General features: G+C 39.6%; 1 protein-coding gene across 1 annotated transcript; it reads right to left on the reverse strand.

Moving 5' to 3' along the window:
* Positions 1-2,027: 2,027 nt before the first annotated feature.
* Positions 2,028-13,025, reverse strand: oxnad1 (oxidoreductase NAD-binding domain containing 1). The gene is made up of 8 exons (XM_085346575.1): positions 12,944-13,025; positions 12,551-12,663; positions 10,497-10,566; positions 10,275-10,378; positions 5,533-5,674; positions 3,043-3,288; positions 2,822-2,930; positions 2,028-2,630 (listed from the first exon to the last, which is right to left on the reverse strand). Exons 1-8 carry the CDS (start codon positions 12,947-12,949, stop codon positions 2,473-2,475), a joined length of 948 nt encoding a protein of 315 aa, XP_085202701.1. The 5' UTR covers positions 12,950-13,025; the 3' UTR covers positions 2,028-2,472.
* Between the last annotated feature and the right edge of the window lie 7,041 nt (positions 13,026-20,066).

Consider the following 20,066-nt stretch of genomic DNA (forward strand, 5'->3'; position numbering starts at 1 on the left):
ATAAGTCTACCAACACTAGGTTTCACATATCAGATGAGGTTCTTATCCTTCAATGGGGTGCTTTCAAAAAGACAATTTCTTTTAGTCTCATTGAGCTACAAATCTCACTTGTGCATGTGATCTTTAGTAAATTGCACCAGTGTTCTTGGAGAGCAGTGCTTTTCGCCTTACACTCCTCTGCAGCTCACCATTATTGTTCAGTGTTCTCCTGATGATAGACTTACAAACATTATCCAAGCAGTTAGCCTGGGTTTCTTTGGGGTTCGTACTCCTTTCTCTTTGTCAGCCACTCCTGGGGAGGGCAACACTAGTGGGTGGGTTTGCATCCTTTTTCGGGGTGGTAAGCGTAAACAATTGTTATTCTGAAATCCTTAGAAATTCCTTCCTTCCTTTGTACGTACGGCGACAAAGGGTAATTATTCACTTCCCTAAATGTGAGTTATGAAGAATAGACTTTGATAGTTCTATAAATAAAAACAGAGAGCACACACACAGTCAAGTTTTAGCTGATTAAAACTGGAAATTCTTAGGTTCAGATTTCACCTACCTTTGCCACACACAGACATACAATCATGGATCATTTTCCTCAATAACTAAATGAAGTTAATAAGTGAGCATCTTTTTTAAAAAATTTAATCAGTAGTTAGGACTTTTGTTAAAATCCGGTAACAGTTTGGATCTAATTTGTGCAGAAATATAGAAAAAACTAACGGTTTATAAACCTTTATCCTGCAACATTATCAGTATGAATCTCAGATAAACAGCAAGGGTCGGGATTTGAAGTGCACTGAAGTCTTGAGTTTTGTTTTTATTATTGTAATAAGGTGTTGGTTGCAATTTGTCAGAGGAAAAGATAACAAAGCCTGTGTTAAACAAATTAACTGTCTACAGGGCTAGAAACTACTAGAGGCTGTTGATTAATTTACTTTTTTTGTAATTTGGGTAAACTTGACCTTAGAAAATGTGTAATTTAAAAATCAGATATTTACGACTCATTTCCTGGACCACCTGTGTTGTGTATAAGTAGTGTAACATGTAGGTCTTCATAAAAAAAAAAAAAAAAAAAAGAGTCAATAAAGTCTTTGCAGGCGGACTTGACTCAATTTTCTTTATTTCCTTTAAAATCATAAACAGCTGTCCTCATATGAGGAAGAAATGCACAAACAACTCAAAATTGAGTCTCAACGGCACAACCCCCCACTGAGAGATGACAACAGGAAGCTTGCAACCATCTCTGAGGGATGTTCAGTGATCCGAGCCAATTGCAGACCACCTGGAGGTTCCATTACATGGCACCATGGGATATTTACTCTACCCTGTGATGAGAAACCGTTTATGGGTATGTGAATGCCTGTGGCTGAAGAAGAGGCTGTATAGGGGATGGGCGCTGCGCATGCACGTGGTAACAGCGTAAGTGAGTAAAGCGGGGGGGGGGATACTGGCCAATGTGTGGGAGCCTGTGAAGTTTTAAATCTAAAAATATGATCAGTGGTGTAAAGCTGAGGAGTAATATGTGAAAAACAAATGCTTTGATGCAACTCTAAAACCTGCGGCTCTTTAAATAAAAAGTGTCAGTACACTGAATATAAACACCGTAATACTTCTAAGTTACATTGTATCAAATAGGTGAGGTACTGCGTTAAAAGAGAGTCATTAAAATGCTAATGTACAGCGTAAAATAAAAGTACACAATGCTAATGTTTCAAATATCCCTCCATTTCCTTTAAATAACTTAAGCACCCAATAAGTCCATCTGCTATCACTTCCAAATCTCTCTGGTTACACTTTACCTAGCGCTCGTTTCATCGGTGCAGAAACTGAAAAAAAAGTCGTTATTTTACAAACTGTTTTGTATTGGAGTATTTTTCAGTTAGCAACATATCTCCTCACACTCATACAGTCCAACTTTGTAATCTAATTTTAAATTTTACAGATCAATCTTTTCAACAACACCAAAAGCTTATTTTCCAAAGGAAGAGTTCTGTTTCACAATTAAAACCCTTCAAACATGCTGATTTTTCCAGCGGTCTTCATTTTTGTTATTTCTTTAGTCTCTCCCCTCTACATTGGTTCTTGGTCCCCTTGTTAACACAGTTTTTCGCTGAAAACCTGATTTGACATTGCAGCAGAAGTGTCTGCAAATGTGAACAGATCTGAAGATGCACACATGTACAGGACACTGGAATTTCACTCATCTTGCTGGTTTATACTATAGGAAATATAAATAATCTCTATTGTCTTTGTGTGTCAGCTGCTAGCTGAGGCGTGGGCGGTCCCAGCGGTCTATCGCAAATCAAGCACGGGTTGCTGTGGCAGGGATCAGAGGATGAGTTTCCTCATCTACACAAACATTCATACTGAAATCCAGATCACTGGAACATTTCACTTGCTTTCCATTCTCCCAGATGTACACCTTCCCCACTGATGACAACAAAAGGCAGGAATTGGTTTCTGGGAGCTGTAGGAGGGCCCCTACCACCACTTCTCGAAGAAGATCCTATCTTTGGGGAGGCTGAGGTCCATGAGGGTTTTTGAAATTGATTCAATCATTGGCGGGGGTCCACACAAGTAACACAGAGTTTTTTGTGGGTTCACGTGTTTCCGCAACACCTCCTCTGTGAGTCTCCCATCTGATGAGACACAAGGGAAGCAAATCAATTAATTAAGACGCGGTGCTGCGGCACCTATCCCATCTCAGTCGCCTACATGGAGACTTAGCCTATGATGACACAGATAAATCAACCAAGACAGGCTGTGGTTGAATGTGACAGTTACTCAATCATCTCATCCAAACAAAGAAAAGCGAAAGTGCAGTATTTACGGTTGACAAACGGCAGGAGTTGTAGGTCGACGTCTGTGCTCTGCTGCGTGACATGGAAGTCACAGGAGAACTTGTCAGGAAACTCTTGGCACACCTCAATGATAGAATTCTGGGAACACAGAAGGTAGGATGTTGTACATTTATAAAAGTTTATTAAAATAATTTAAAAAAAACAAACCTTCTCATAGATTTTACACACATGGAAATTTTCTAAAGCATACCTTGAACAGCAGCTCTTCGGTGTTCTTGGCACTGTAACAGAGGTGGGCGGAGCCTATGTTGTAATCCTGGCCACCTGAAGCTCGATTGAGACGCAGCAGATCTGCTGTGTGCAGCATAATTGAATACAAGGGATTGATCCCTACACCTCCAGCCACCAGCAGCAAATCCACAGAGGGTTCAGATGGCGATGGGTCAAAGAAGAATTCCCCGCCGACACGCATGGCCACTCTGGAGCCCACTGTACACTGAGAGGAAGAGGGAGAGACGGAGAAGTGGAAGGAGTTTGAAACAAACTGCAAAGCCAGCTAACTCGCATCCATCAGTGATAAGAAGCTGAAATAAAAATTTTCAGAGACAACAAACTGCATCTAAAACCTGCCTCAACAAGTGTAAAAAGCCAATTTTAGATCATACGCACTACAAATCGATGTTGCTGCTGTACGAGTGCAGCCGATATTACAAGTCACAAAAGGCCTTTTGAAGTCGAGGAGAGCACTAAATATGCCTTTATCTGCTTTAGCACACATGACCACTCGCCCACATGATAATGCATGCAGTCGTAATCTGCTGTGATGGTCCCTACACTATCCCTGTAACACAATATCAAACAAAAGGATCATAAAGTGATCTCAGAGCTGATAGATGTAAGTCTCAGTACCCTCAAACACACATCGCTCGTTCCTATTTACACACAGCATAGTAGCTCAAAGCTATTTTTTTTGAGCCCACCATCAAACAAAGAAGCTGCAAACAAACATGTAGACTACAGAAAGGGAAACAGAGATGGAAGAAAACGCTGTTAATATTCATACAACTACTGGCACCAGTGGAGTTTAAAAATGATGCGTTTGTCTCACACACACACACACACACACACACACACACACACACACACACACACACACACACACACACACACACACACAGTGTTGTGATATATTTGCTCTAGAATTTGATTTCATATATTAAAAGGGAAAAAAGCTATCCATACCTATCTGGTCCTGTTTTAAAAAAAGTAATTGTCACCCTTGTCATTTATTCCTGTCTACCATTTATATTTTATTCCAACAGAGTTGGTGCAGATCACCGACAATTTTGTTATACATGTACACAATGTTCCCTCTAAGCTGCGCACGTGCGCAATTGCGCACTGCTGGCACGGTCTCTGCGCACAGAAAATCTGTGTTGCGCACAAAAGAAAAAAATCTAACCTGCATTGAAATTAAAATTAATACTTTAACAATTCTGTTTTGCAGTGTTAGTCAGTAAGTAACTGGCTGCTCCAGTATGGGATTAGAACGATGCCACCATATCCCATAGTCCAGCCAATGATGCGATTCACATTCGTATATACGCAGTTAATCAACGTTGCTGACAGCTATGACAGCGTCCTTATGTGCCGACACCGGTGTTTTAGCTAGCAAAGCGGCGTGGCTGATGTGGAGTGAAGCCACGTTAATGACAACGTGTACAACCATTGGAGATGTGAGCAGGACAGACGGAACAATTGACGGAAAAAGTGTGGACTTATACCAGTTTTTAAATTGTGTTGATAGGCCACGTAAAACCAGACCACAGACTCATAATACAAGTCAAAGCTTTTTTTAAAAAGAAAGAAAGTTGTGTTTTCAAAATTGGAGTTCAAGTTATTTTTACTTCCAATAGTGTTACCATACTACACAGGTCAATGACTAGATTTTTAAAAAATTTTCATTGTAAATGGGCTAAAGCAGTTAATTAAAAGTAGTCTAACATAAATGTAAATGCTGTAATTTGATTATTTTAATAAACCATGTAACTTGGATGGATTTGATGCTGGCGTGACCACAGTGCACACGTCTGATGTCGCTCACAGTGGTCCAAGGGACCGCTCGGGGAGTTTGCGTGTTCGCTCAGACACGTGAAAAATTAGAGGGAACATTGCATGTACAATAACAATAAAAGGCTACACTATTCTATTCTGTTTAAGGGAACCCTCCTGTACATACAGTCAGAGGTGTTTATTTGAGATGACAAAATTATCTCCATCTGCTCTTGATGACATCATGAAGAGCCATGAGTTGGGAGCAAAGAAACTGTTTGACACTGAGCATTTAGAGCAGTGTGAATTTCTGACTCATGTTTGCTGACCTCACTGTGTGACATTTTGAGCCATGTTTAAAATTAAATCCACCATTATAATAAATAAATGACACAAAAGGAAAGATACAAGAGAGCTCAATTAATGGTTGTTCGCAGATAATAGGGTGTATGCAAACACACACACATCAAACAATTCTAAAAATATCAGCTCATTTATCTTGTTCCATTCAACACTTGTGTGATTATGTCGTAATGTGGATTGTAATGCTGTAACACCTTATCCATTATTGGTCTTAGCCTCATGATTTTTGAACCTCTGCTGTTTTATAATATTCCTTTCAGTTTTCTTGATTTTCATACAAAACCAGAGATCTGGATACCATAAAGGTCGTGATTATTGTACTCACTGTAGTGTGGACCCAGTGGGCTGGTGGGTGTTTGGCATATTTGACAGCCAGTTCAACAACTCCCTCCCTCTGCAGCAGACCTGGGCTGGAGCACATGGAGAAGCCTCCAACCTTCTCCACATCAGGGATAAAGAAATCCACCCTGCAGACACACAACAGCAAAACACAGCATTTAATCATTCAGTTTATTGATTATTTACATTAGCAGATGTTTGAACTTGATCCATAGATTGTTTCACTGATTTTATTGTCACTTAGTTATTATTTTTGGGAACAATATAAAGATGTCTTTGAACAGTTAGCCAGCGTAGAAGAGTAATATATTAGACAAACTTTGGGAAATTGATCGGGTCTAGCCATCATAAGGGCCAGGAATGGTGACTGTAGCACAAATTGGTACATGCCTACTTGCTAACAGTTAATAAAACAGCAAAAACAAAAACAGGGCCAAAGTCGAAATGCTTATAGAGTGTTTCCATGTGCATCGACGCAGCAGAAATCCTCTTTTGGAAACCAGGGACAACAAAACAGAACCAGATGTAAAGCTGATCAGTTTATTCAAAGTGAAGCATCTCTTTCTTACACATAGTCACATCTGTCAATCAGTAGGAACAATAGAGTAGTCACAGTGGGAAAAATGCAGTGCTAAACAGTTGGGCTAATGTTCCACCAACACAATGACCTACTGTTACACCAGAGAGACCCTCAGAGGCATCATAAATATGGATCCGCTGTGAAATCATGTACATATGTTCCATCCACCTCCTCCTTCTCTTCCTCCTCTCCCACCTGGAGATGAACAACTAAACAGTCCCTTTTTTCTTAAAAAACATTGCAAGTTGAGAATTTCCATCTATTTATATTCATTATCAGCCGCCGCAGGGCAACTGGCTGCCAGTTTTATTTCTCACCACCGCCCACCAACAGTATGGGCTCATGTACATACTGCATGTGCAAGCTACACTAATTAACAATGGCAACACTGACTGACAGACCAGGACTGAGAACAAAACAGAACCAAAAAAAAAAAAAAAGCTCTGGCTCATTGAAGAAGTTCCCAACCTGCTATTGGAAGAGTCTCTTGACGTTAGCTTAAACATTTCCTCATGTTATGCATCGGTCAAAAAGCTGCCAGTATACGAGCAACATCAAGGACGATAAACGCTTCCCCGTGTGTCTATTTTCAGTCATCCTCATCTGACTCAAGGCTTTAAATGATTAAGAGGCTTCGATCCTTCCTCCGGTTGATGGTATTGACCAATATGAGGACTACAGCTGAAATTTACTGGAAGTTCTGTAAGAAGTGCTTGGAAAAGATGAATCTGACACAACCCTGCCCCCATGTGGTGATTATAGGCACTACATGACAATGACTGATGAAGGAAGACCTAAGTGCTATCACTGTATTGGGTTTCTAATGGCACCATGAAGAAAACAGAAAAACTATTAGCTTAAATTTTAGTAGTAAACCAAATATACTTGTAATTACTTTATGAATAGATGCTATGTAATTTATTGTCTTTTGCAGCTAGAAATCAAAGAAGATGGGAGTGTATCCACTATTTTAAATTAAGTTATTCCCAAAGTCTTTAGAAAGAGAACAGGCCTTTGTGTGTTAATGGACGCATTTTTCTTTTACAGCACTACAGTTTACAACTGAAAGCCAAATCTCTGCCCACATTACCAGGCTGCACTCTCGAGTCACACCAATAACGATGCAGCTCTGTTGCCTTTTGTTGTCCTTGGTTTTTCTAAATTGACAGACGCTATTACAACCCAGTGTCACTACACAACAATACGGCCATTTTACCTCAGGCATATAGAATGACGGGCCCAAGCACTCGTGGTTGGAGCTAACAATGCTGTTTATACCCAATTACACATAAATTACAGTGTAATAAAACAAAACAAGGACACGCTCTTGTTTGTGTGCCGTGCTGTAGAAAGAAAACATCATGCATTATATGCCACTTAGTGTACTTCCCATATGGCAAACGCCATGGGCATGTCTGAAAAACCACACTACTGCATAAACAGAACGACAAAGCCAGCGGTGTCAGGATATGTATTACAAGTCTGAACAGACGGGTGTACTACGAGGCCAGATTAATAGCTTCGTAAGCCATGTTGAACTCAGAGTTTTCTGTATCAGAAAAATGGGTCTCTATCTGGCTAAATCACTGCAGTAACTTATGCTGAACACATAACCTTTATGTATTTATGTATTCAGCTGGTGATGCAGAAAATGTTTAAATGTTTTTATACTTGTTTCTAATCTGATGACTAATCTCTTTTATATTGTTGGAAATGCAGCTATTAAGGCACAGAAAACACAACAAGAATACCAGCTGAATCAATAAATCTAATTTCTCTTTGAGCCGGCCATAAACCAAAGCGATTCCCAGGTCTCCTTTATTAGACTATGGGACAGTAAACTTTAATCTTAAAATGTATCCAGTTTAATGTTGCAGAGCTTTAACGTGCAATTTACCTTAAATTAAAATGTTTATTTTTCCGCTCGGTGTGCTAAATGACCAGATTAATGATTTTCTGCAGCATTACACTCCTTTATTTACAATTTACTGGTATTTGTTTATGTTCTTTGTAGATTTCTAAACACCATTTTATCTGTATCATCACCTCTGATTGGAGTAGGACACACTATCAGGGCTCATTTGTGTGGAAGAAGAGTCATATCACAGACAATGAAGCAGAAAGCCTGGCTTAACAAAGAAAGCTTACAGTTACTGTTGTGATACCTGCCATCTCTAACTGAGGTTTTACGTTTTGTCAAGACAAATAAAGCAAAGAAAGCCTCAGGGACTCTTATCCCATGCTAACTCTTAAACATTTCCAAGTTGTAGCACAGTGTGTGAATAGAACCATTTTACTCTGAATTATTCAAATGTTAAAAACTGACACTGACCAACACTGAACTTCTGAGATCATCAGCTGTGATATATACTCTGCAACCTTTTTACATAAGAGATCCCCAGTTTCTCAGTCATTTTAAACCACTTTTAAAAACATATTTGTTCTTGTTTACCTTCAAGTCTAGTTGAGCAGAGCAGAGTATGCAAACTAGGGGTGGGTTTTGATTATCGATTAAAATCGATTCCGGCTTGGATAACGTGATATTGATTCATTAAAATCCTGAATCGATTTTTTAATATAAATTTATTTTGCCCGAAATGCCAGAATCTCAGGTTAAACCTCACAAAGTTTCAACAACCACCAAACAGCTAAAACAGTAAATGAGAGCAGGAACATGGATTCTGCACAAAGACGTAAACACAAAGCGCGGACCCAACGGATCAGAAGCAGTGAGATGTTGCCTTTCTCACCTGACGGCACGGACACGGTCGGGGCTGAAAGCTGACAGCTCGCTGATTCTGATGTTTCGGCGGGTCTGCGCTTTGTGTTTACGTCCTTTTTGCGCTGATTCTAAAGCTGTTAGTTTGATCTCTCTCCAAACAATATTGACTGAACCAGCAGCAAAAGAAGATCCAAACTTTGCTTCACATAAACATCGTCAAGAATTCACTCTGACTTTTGCTGTTTTGCTTCCACCACGATAAAAACCACACTTCATGCACAGCTCTCTCTCTCTCTCTCACATTATACTTCAAGAACAGTTTCCCATCTAAAAATCTGTTTTCTTCATTATTCGCTTGCGCACAAGTCTACCGTTGTTTACAGCGCTGTCGGCCGCTGTTTTTTCCTCATTTCTGCTGTTCAGTAAGCTACTGAACAAATTTAAACTTTTTAAAATTATGCAAAATTGCAAAACGCTTGGCTGTGTCTCTAATAAAACATCTGTAACTTTGCTCTGCTTCACTTCAGCAGCATCAGGTAATATTCATATGTTGATTAATGGTTTTCTTTCGTTTTTGATTGACTGCACAATATATTTATAAAATCCCAGGCCAGGAAAATCACCTTCATGTTTTTCTGTGTTTTATCCACAGCTACTTTGACACAAAGGCATCTGCTGTGATGCTCACACCTTTGGTAAAGTCTCGCAAGTGTCAGCTTTCTTTTTATAGGTATACGAATATGGAAATGTACTGATGCATGATCTGAATTATAATATTTCTGACTGTCTGAGGCAAAATTTCCCCGATTCAAATTGAATCGAATCGATTCGGGGCCTTGTGAATTGCAATCAAATCCATTCTAGAAATCAGTGACGATACCCAGCCCTAATGAAAACACTCTTATCTACTCATTTTATTTGATTTTCAGTGTATAGTGAATGGTGATTTAGTGACTGGAATATATATATAGCATATAGGAATGAACTCTGACTTGACTTTTACTATGAATGTGCCAACCTGTGTTAATAGGATAGTAGTAATTACTTGGGTAGGAGATGTTCAGTCGGACAAACTTTGTCATGCCACCATTTCTAAATCACCCCAAGCATTGTGTATTTAAAAAAAAGTTTTAATACTGGCATGCCATTAAATATGACAGAATGATCCATATTGGTAATACTGTTCAAATACTGAATACTGTTCAAATACAGTCTATAACTGTCTATAAGTTGTGTTTGATGTGCTCCTAGAGTGTATCCCACTCTGGGATCTTCTACTACTGACTGAAGCTGTCATATGAGTATTCTCACAGACATAAGTTTCAGAAAACTGCAGTCGACCCTGGTACTGTGTGTAGTTTGACCTGGAAAATGCTGATTTCAGTTGTACCTTCTCTTATTTAAAACTTAATGAGAGTCTACTCACCACTGGCCTGCTTTGAAGGTGAAGTTTGGATGCACGGCTATTCTCAGTCTTTTTACCGTCTCTGACTCATTTATAATTCCACATACTTGTGCTGGATACAGAGTCTAAGTCAAAAACCCAGTTAGAGACACACAGAGAAGAGTTCAGTGGTGGGTTAATAATAGTGTGGCACAGTTAACAGACATCAAGATCAGATTCCTCAGCTACACACTGTAGACTTACATTTTGTCTGTAGTTGTTCGAGGTCCTCTCTAGGTGGTCCATTTGCCTTTTGGAGGACATATTTCTTCTACTGAAAAGGAAACGGTCTGGTCACTTGTCTCGTATGAAAAATACTGTGTCGTGCAGTGAAGAGCAAGAAAGCAGCCACATGTGACACACACACAAGGAAAAAAAAAAAAAATATATATATATATAGGCAGCAAGTGGAGTTTGCCCTCACTGTCAACAGGGAACCATCGAGTTAAGGATCCAGTTCATCAACATTAAAAATACAAAAAACCCTAAAACAAAAACACAGTTTCTCACTAACTCTTCGCAGCTCATTCACAGCACCTCGCACACTGTGGTGTGCACAGGGCACCAAGTGCTGGAGGGGGCTCCAAAACAGGCTAATGATCATCGATCATAACAATCATAAGAACTTATTTAAATTCAAGAAAAAGTACATTAGGCACCGTCAGACAATTAGAAGCAATATAAATACTACAATGAATTATGGTGCCCCCTACTTCATCTCCCAGCGGTTAGCAACAGACCAGCTGCCTACTACCATGATGTGCACACAGACTACTTAATGAGAGTCACCAGTAATGAATGCAGCCTGGGTTTAACAAAACAGCAGCTGAAGTAGTGCTTGTTGTTAACTGCTGACTTTCTTGTGAGTTTATTAAAAGCATGCAGATTTATAGGGTTACTTAAAGCAGCAGGATTATTAGTGTGTATTACTACACCCTGCTAATACAGAATAAGACATAATTTTTTCATTATAAAATGATATAATTTTTTGCTTCAATTTTATTTGCAGGTTACAGTATTTGGACTACTCCACGTGTTTACATGGATGCATTACTGATACATTTGTATATCATTTTTTTTGTGGTGGGTAAACGAACTGCATATTTTCTTCTTCTATTTGATTTTTCATTAGTTAATGAATGACTGTTTTATCAGGGTTACACCCAGAAACATTTCACAAATGCTGAGAAAAGCCACAGACTGAAACATGTAACCAGAGAGCTGCATGCATTTACACATTTAGCACAACAGCAGGATCTTTAGTAATTATTCCCATAATTTAATCCAAGAAGAGACTCGAGATCAGTCTGGACCTTATGCACGTCTCACTCTGTACACTCTGTGTTATGCACCTGTAACACAGAAAATCACAGCAACCATTCTCCTGCCATCACAGCTGTGGGAACATTTTATATTTAATGTCACTAAAGCTCTTTTGTGTTTACTAGGGGCCAAAATATAATTCTTATTGAGTTTTTTCAGTTTATTCAAAAACCGAGATTTAAGGAACGGTCATTATTGGGCACATGGATATTTCTCAAAGTGTCACTGAAAAGTTCCAGGAATGTGACCATTAAATATATAAATCACATCCTAGAAGTTCCATTATGCACCCTTGCTTGTGCACTTTGGCTCTAAAAAGGATGCGGGATCTCCACCAGTATGTCAAAACTGTGATCCTTACACCTGATGTCTACTTTGGCAAAGTGGATAACCAAGTTGACAATATCAGCCTCGAAATTAATTCCTGTTCCTATTTCCCACATGGACATAAATGAAAACTATTCGTTTGTAGCTAGAGACCCAACTCACCGCCTCCAATGATTCTACACATTGAAGTCAGGACAGTTGGTACCAAATAATGATGATGTTTGCTCTCTGCAAATGTTTAAGAGCCACAGTGAAATCACAGTGCAATGATCATAATGGGACGCAACAGAAATATATAGGAAGCAATATAAGAATGAATTTCAAGGCTGATGTAAGGATTACCCCTTATAGGAAGTGATCTAAAAATAACAGCAATGCTGGAGGTAGTCTCCAAGATCTTGAAGAAGAGATGAAGACAAAAATGAGAACAAAAGCCATAATCTGACATTCTTTCTCATTTCATTTAGGCCTGTGGATAGTTTAAATCAGACTATATGGGCTCTGATTTTCTGTTGCTCGTAATACAAGAACAGGGGAGATGGGGGTCCACTCAAAAACATACACTTCTTTCGTTGTCAGAATCTACTTTGCCCCCTCAGGAAACTCACCTCACGACAGAGCTGGGGCCCAGCAGCCTACAGCAGAGCAGACCGGCTGCAGGACACGACAGACTGAAGGTTCGAGCAGTGGCGGACAGTAAACAGGAGATCCTCATCGCGACCTGGGTTCATGTCAGATTAGAGCAGAAAACACCTGGATTTAGCTTTCAAAGCCGGAGTCTGTACCTTATGCTTAGCATCACATATGAGTATTTTATACACCCACTTTTGTTTCTTTTCCGATCAGTATACACCTCCATGTATTAAAATCAGACTATTTTTAATGGAGTTTGGTGTGACCGCCTCCATCATGAGGTTAGCCGGCTAGTTGAAGCTAGCTACCGAGTAAATGCCGGTTACATTTCATTACTTGACACAAACTAATCATATTTTTCTTCTTACCGGCATAAGAGAGGACTTTACTTCTGTCAAACGCTCTTCATAATTGTCTCGTGTACCTTCGGAATAACCTTGGTGGTCTTATGATGACATGACGCGACAGGTGACTTCTTCTTCGTCGTTTTACTGCGGCTGGCGACTTCTTCTGTTCTAGTAACGCCCCCTGTTGGCAAATAGCATCCAGCGCCTGACCAGAACCCACATTCTTAGTTCAAAAGCAATTGTACTCCCTCAGAAAAAAACACAAACACAACGTAAATCCATCAGATGTCACTTGTGCTACGGTCTCATTATTTTAATAGTGACTTATTCACCAAAGTTTAATGTTTAGCGTTGAGCTCTGCAGGAGATTTTTGCCTTCTCTGTTATAGGTGCCATAGTGTATTAGACAGTCTCACAGTTTATATAGCCCATTTTAATGGATAGAATCCTTTAAATACTTTAATTCAAAAATTAACAAAATGCCATATTAATGAGGGCAATCTCCACTTTAGTTTTTTGTCACATGGCTGCTCTGTTGAATTTTACTTATTAATGCATGGATAACAGGCAATATAGAAATAAATTTGGCTCCATCTTGTGGCCATAAACAGTGAACATTGCAACGCCAGAGGGTGAAATTGTGGTAGTGTCAAGGCTGGCTGTGGAGCAGGCAAGAATTGGACCTACAGTGGGGCAAAAAAGTATTTAGTCAGCCACCGATTGTGCAAGTTCCCCCACTTAAAATGATGACAGAGGTCAGTAATTTGCACCAGAGGTACACTTCAACTGTGAGAGACAGAATGTGAAAAAAAAAATCCATGAATTCACATGGTAGGATTTGTAAAGAATTTGGAAAATAAGTATTTGGTCACCTCAAACAAGGAAAATCTCTGGCTCTCACAGACCTGTAACGTCTTCTGTAAGAAGCTTTTCTGTCCCCCACTCGTTACCTGTATGAATGGCACCTGTTTGAACTCATCATCTTTATAAAAGACACCTGTCCACAGCCGCAAACAGACTCCAAACTCCGCCATGGCCAAGACCAAAGAGCTTTCGAAGGACACCAGGAAAAGTATTGTAGACCTGCACCAGACTGGGAAGAGTGAATCTACAATAGGCAAGCAGCTTGGTGTGAAAAAATCAACTGTGGGAGCAATCATCAGAAAATGGAAGACATACAAGACCACTGATAATCTCCCTCGATCTGGGGCTCCACGCAAGATCTCATCCCGTGGGGTCAAAATGATCATGAGAACGGTGAGCAAAGATCCCAGAACCACACGGGGGGACCTGGTGAATGACCTGCAGAGAGCTGGGACCAAAGTAACAAAGGTCACCATCAGTAACACACTACAACGGCAGGGAATCAAATCCCGCAGTGCCAGACGTGTTCCGCTGCTGAAGCCAGTGCATGTCCAGGCCCGTCTGAAGTTTGCCAGAGAGCACATGGATGATACAGCAGAGGATTGGGAGAATGTCATGTGGTCAGATGAAACCAAAGTAGAACTTTTTGGTATAAACTCAACTCGTCGTGTTTGGAGGAAGAAGAATACTGAGTTGCATCCCAAGAACACCATACCTACTGTGAAGGATGGGGGTGGAAACATCATGCTATGGGGCTGTTTTTCTGCCAAGGGGACAGGACGACTGATCCGTGTTAAGGACAGAATGAATGGGGCCATGTATCGTGAGATTTTGAGCCAAAACCTCCTTCCAACAGTGAGAACTTTGAAGATGAAACGAGGCTGGGTCTTCCAACATGACAATGATCCAAAACACACCGCCCGGGCAACAAAGGAGTGGCTCCGTAAGAAGCATTTGAAAGTCCTGGAGTGGCCTAGCGAGTCTCCAGACCTCAACCCCATAGAAAATCTGTGGCGGGAGTTGAAAGTCCGTGTTGCTCGGCGACAGCCCCAAAACATCACTGCTCTCGAGAAGATCTGCATGGAGGAATGGGCCAAAATACCAGCTACTGTGTGTGCAAACCTGGTAAAGACCTATAGTAAACGTTTGACCTCTGTTATTGCCAACAAAGGTTATGTTACAAAGTATTGAGTTGTATTTTTGTTATTGACCAAATACTTATTTTCCACCCTGATTTACGAATAAATTCTTTACAAATCCTACCATGTGGATTCATGGAATTTTTTTTTTCACATTCTGTCTCTCACAGTTGAAGTGTACCTCTGGTGCAAATTACTGACCTCTGTCATCATTTTAGGTGGGGGAACTTGCACAATCGGTGGCTGACTAAATACTTTTTTGCCCCACTGTAAATGCAGGACTCGGAAATTAGAAGCACAAACTAAAAAGTGGCTTTATTAACTTAAACTAAGCACAATATAATAAGATGAAAAAATAAAATCTACAACTCTTCATGGAAGAGGATTACTGCAAGGGAAGACACAACAAGGCAGGAGGATGAGACAAAAAGCAAGGGCAAGGCAAATATATACAAACACAGGATAACAAGAGGATGGGAAACAGGTGGGAACACAGCTGGGGATCACTAACATATTGACATCGGAGGAAGTAAAACTCGGCACGAGGCTTAGTGGAGACAAACCCCAAAAAAAGAAGGAAGGAACAGAATACAAGAAAAGAAAGGCAGACATGACACAAAGACAGAAAGGTAAACAAACACAGACAAGAGACAGAAACACATTTAGGCAGGAATAACCAGGGATTCCTGTAACACACTGAAACCAATAAATAATACTTAAAGTATGAAACCAGAACATAAAAGACTAACCCTTAGGCCACAGATAATCAAAAATACCAGGATAAAGAAAACTCAAAACAGGCCCAAAACTTAGAAAGCCTGGGACCAGGACACACAGCTTGCTCCTTCTTTTAAAGTCTCCTTCATGTTTGTTTAATGTTTCTTAATGATTTCACTAATACAGCCACATGCTTTTTGCTTTTTTCACAACTGCTTTCACATTTTTTGATGTGGAGGATAAAGGATTGTATAATACAGTACAAAAGTCTTCAGCCACCCCTCATTTCTTGGTGTCATTTCTTTCCCTCTACTTATTGATGATGATTTGTAACAAATAATTTGATTTGGATCCATCATTCCATAACACCTGTTGATACTGATTTTCAGTCCAATACTGTGTAATTTGACAGTCTCTTCTTCCCATTTCCCTTCATTAAGAATAGCTTCATGAGATCCACCCTTCCACTGAGGCCATTTTTTTTTAAAGAGGTTTCAGTGAACAGTAGATGGATCAACTGCAGGGTCAGATGGATCTCTCAGGTCCTGTGTTAGATCTTGGCTGGTTTTATTCCTCTTTCTTATGGACATGACTTTCAGATACTGTTCATCTGCTGTACATAGTTTTTTTAGGCCGGCCACTTCTTTTTCTGCCTGAACTTGTCCAGTTTCCTGGCATTTTCTAAAGAGCATGTGGTGTTATGCCCAGTTTTTAGCTAATAGCTCTTTGGGAATCACTTTGTTGTTGCAAAAACAGAATTTTATGCCTGTCAAACTGTGTTTTCTTTGGCGTTGTTCATAGATTTGACTAAAAAAACTGAAACAAACTCTGTGTTTTTGTTACAGGCTGCTCATAACAAAGTGCCCGAAGTTACATTTTAAAACTGGTTCTTTGCTAAGCTGTAGACATAACACTGATTCATCGCTTGAGTTAGGTGCCTTTTTATGCTTAAATGGTTCAAAGGTCAGTGTTAAGTGGCTTAACAAACACGTTTGTAGTGCAGTAAAAACAAGTGCAAAGTGCAGCCTTTTGTTATTTGCCCTGCTGAAACTCATTTAAACACACTTGACAGTGATATGTATCAAGTTAAAGAAGTTTCTGGCAGTTTGTTTTCCAAAAAAATACTTATTCAGATACATTGTATTTGTATTCAAATTGTTATGAATTTAAACAGTTAGGACATTTTACTATAATTTACATAACAAAGTCGTAATAAAATTAATCAACTGTACTCAAAAATGATCCCGTGTGAACCTGTTCCTGTCAGTCTGAAAACCAATTGTCATTTAAAATCGCTTAATTTGACTCTGAGCGACAGGTCAGAGGTCAACTGTGACACAGTATTTTAAATACCATCCTACGTGAAATCCTATGTTACTTTCTACAGCTTGACACAGACACACCACCCTTGTATGAATCATACGTTGCAAGTTATAAGGCTTTCCATTATAATTTTCCACCAAAAAAATCAGTAAATAAAATGTAAAGACCTTGGCAGATATAAGCCACATTGTAATGGATTCCAACATGACCACACTCCACACAGCAGAGATAATGCTGGTTGGTTCAAGACTTTTGTACAATAATGTAGATCAGTCAGAAATTCAACCGAATGCTGGTTTTGTCATTGGTTAGCAATGCTGCCTGGCACCAAGCAGTTTCCTGGTTCGAAGTTTGCATGTTGTCCCTGCGTGGGTTTCCTGGCTTGCTCCCACAGTCCTGGACACGTTCAGTTGATTGGCAATTCAAAACTGGCCATGGATGCGAGGTAGATAAAGCACTGTATGAAAGTGAAAAACATATGACTTGTAGTCTAAAGTCTTTGAGTGGTGAGTAAGAGATTAAAGCACTGTATAAATGCAAGTGCATTGCATTACTGCCTGTCCTTGAGTGAATTAATGGCTGCACAATCGGTTATAATAACTGCAGTTTGAAAACATTGTGTGACATTTTATACCTTTACTAACACCTTAGAGAGAATACATTGTGGTCTGTTGATTACTCTCTGGTGCTATTTATGAATCTCAGGATTGTTTAGCCATTGCCAGGAGGTATTGTATCATCAGAAAAATAATGGAAAGATCTAAAGATAAAGGCAACTGGAATTAGGCAATTTTAAGATCTGACATGTAGCAGTGTTGTACATTAAGGTCAACCATTTCAAAGCCAGTGCAAAGTTACCATGGGTAGGTGCAGTTCTAGGTTCATGTGCGTGTATCTGCATTCACGAAAAGAAACACATTAAATAGAAAGAAAATTGGCCGAGAGCTGTTGGATTCCTTTCTGCATTCTTGGACGTTCTCATAACGTCAGCAATCACAGGTGAAGCTATGGTGAGTTTCTCGCTGCTTTACTCATAGTTCCAAAAACATTGACTGAAAACATCCCAGGAATGCAAACTGTTTAATTAAAAAGATACAATGCAAATCCAAACTCCACCCAAAGTAACAAACAACTGTTACTATTTTTGTTGGTCCAGTTCTTAGTGGTATTTCACCTCTATAGTCTTTAGGCTGTGATTCAGAATTTGTCACTGAGGTGGCCTGTGGTTTTAGGGCTCAGAGGGGTTCATGTTGTCTGCAGACAGACCTCTGTTTACATCATTACTATCCTTAGATACAGTAACCACTCACTTCCTCTGCTGCTTTTTCTTTTTTTTTTCTCTATCTGACTCTACCAGTCTAACTGGCTGCCTTCCTGCTCTCTTTCCCATGGCTAGCACACCTTGGTTCAACCAGTTGTTCAGTACTCAAAAAAGATTTTCAGGTTTATCAAATTTCACTCATACGCATAAGGTATGATGCAAACGCACCAACGTCATCGCGTATGGAGACACGAGCGCAGATGGGCACACGTAAGTCGAACTGTGTGTGCATGTGAGTCAATGTTTATTTATGGGCTTGTAACCTAATGGTAAACTCATTGTGTCTTAATCTGTCATAACCTACTAAAGAGTCATGACATCTATATATAGGTTTAGGACGTTATACTATGTTGCTGACAATATATGACTTCCTGCCAGTGGAAAAAGTAAAAGAGCACTCAAATTCAAGTCCCAAGTGTACACATTTACTAGATTAAATTCCATTCAAAGTCATTTAAAAATGATTTTTTATACCTGACAGAGCACAAATATATAATAATTATTTGTATTTTAAAACATTACCTCCCTAAAGTGACTAAAAGTGTTCATTTCCTCTGCATGGCTGCTGCATACTTGTGACTGTGTGGCTGTGAGAAAAAAGTGTTGATTTATTATGTTTCTAATGGCACACAGTCAAACCACACAGAAACAGATACAAATGGAGGGAACACCTGCAATAAAGGTCATTGTTTCAGTGTGTTGCAACTTCAAGTTTTCTACTCACATTCTCCACATGCTTTACTGTTTCAAGGGACAAATGCTCTTCCTCTGTATTTTCACCCTGAATAATCAGTTCAGTGTTCTTGGGATTGGAAGCTAATCTTTATTTTGTAGATCTTCCTCTCAAAATAACTGCATGGGTGCTTTCTTTATCTGGTGGGGCTGAAGTTAAATATCAACTCTCAGCAAGGCTGCTTGCAGCATTAGGGGAGAGGAGAACAGATGAAGCGATATAGGAGAGAAAGCTGGAAGAAAAGACTGGGAGAAGATATAATATAATAGCATAATGTGATGCAGTTCTAAGTTGAAATATGGCACACATGGCAAAAATGGCAAAAAAACAGCTTCACAAATGTGAGAAATGGCTTCACGAAAGCAAGTGGAATGCCAAAACATGACACTTGAAGGCATCGTGTTTCTGTTTTAAAGGCCAGTTCATTATCAATCAGTTTATTTAAGACAAAAATGTTTACGTGCAAGGTTGCAAAAAAAAATTGTACTGTAAAAAATGGTATTGTTTACTTGGGTGAAAATGCATAAATGATGGTCGGTTAAGGATTCACGGTTACCTCTGTTTGAGCACAGGAACAACAAAGTACAAACACAACCAGCTTTCTGTTCGCACCGGAAAGAGGAAATAACTCTAGAGAGTTTCGGCCCAGACGGGAGAGGAGGAGAGGGAGTCTCCCAGTTATGCAGGACACTGACTGAAACAGAAAGAGAGAGACAAAGAGGAACTGCAAACAGTTTCCCGTTGCCATAGCAACAACTTTCACCTGTGTTTCGGAGGAGGGAGATAGAAAGGATTCCCTGATATTCTTTCTATCTCTGTTTCTGTGTTTCTCAGCTCAGACTGGGTATTCCCTGTTGACAGCAAGCCACACAGAAACCATTGTGGGATTCCATGGTCAGAGAAACTGCTTTCATAAGCGCAGCAAAGAGGTGATGCAATTTCCCTAATTAGCAAGGGTTAAAAGGCAAATTGGATCTTGGTGTTCATACTGAAAATAAAATAGAAAAATAAAATCATTGAATTTACATTTATGTATCTGCCTACCTA

This window comes from Diplotaxodon limnothrissa, linkage group LG22 (genome assembly GCF_057381915.1).
Source record: "Diplotaxodon limnothrissa isolate DT_005_m linkage group LG22, D_limnothrissa_male_GT1.1, whole genome shotgun sequence".
Taxonomy (NCBI): Eukaryota; Metazoa; Chordata; class Actinopteri; order Cichliformes; family Cichlidae; genus Diplotaxodon; species Diplotaxodon limnothrissa.

What these genes read in the sequence shown, in the direction of transcription:
- oxnad1 (XM_085346575.1), bottom strand. An exon ending in ACCTTCAAAGCAGGCCAGTG is followed by an intron (nt 5,675 to 10,274) that starts GTGAGTAGACTC and finishes GTGTGTCTGCAG; the next exon opens with GGTGGATTTCTTTATCCCTG. An exon ending in CCGAAGAGCTGCTGTTCAAG is followed by an intron (nt 2,931 to 3,042) that starts GTATGCTTTAGA and finishes CTGTGTTCCCAG; the next exon opens with AATTCTATCATTGAGGTGTG.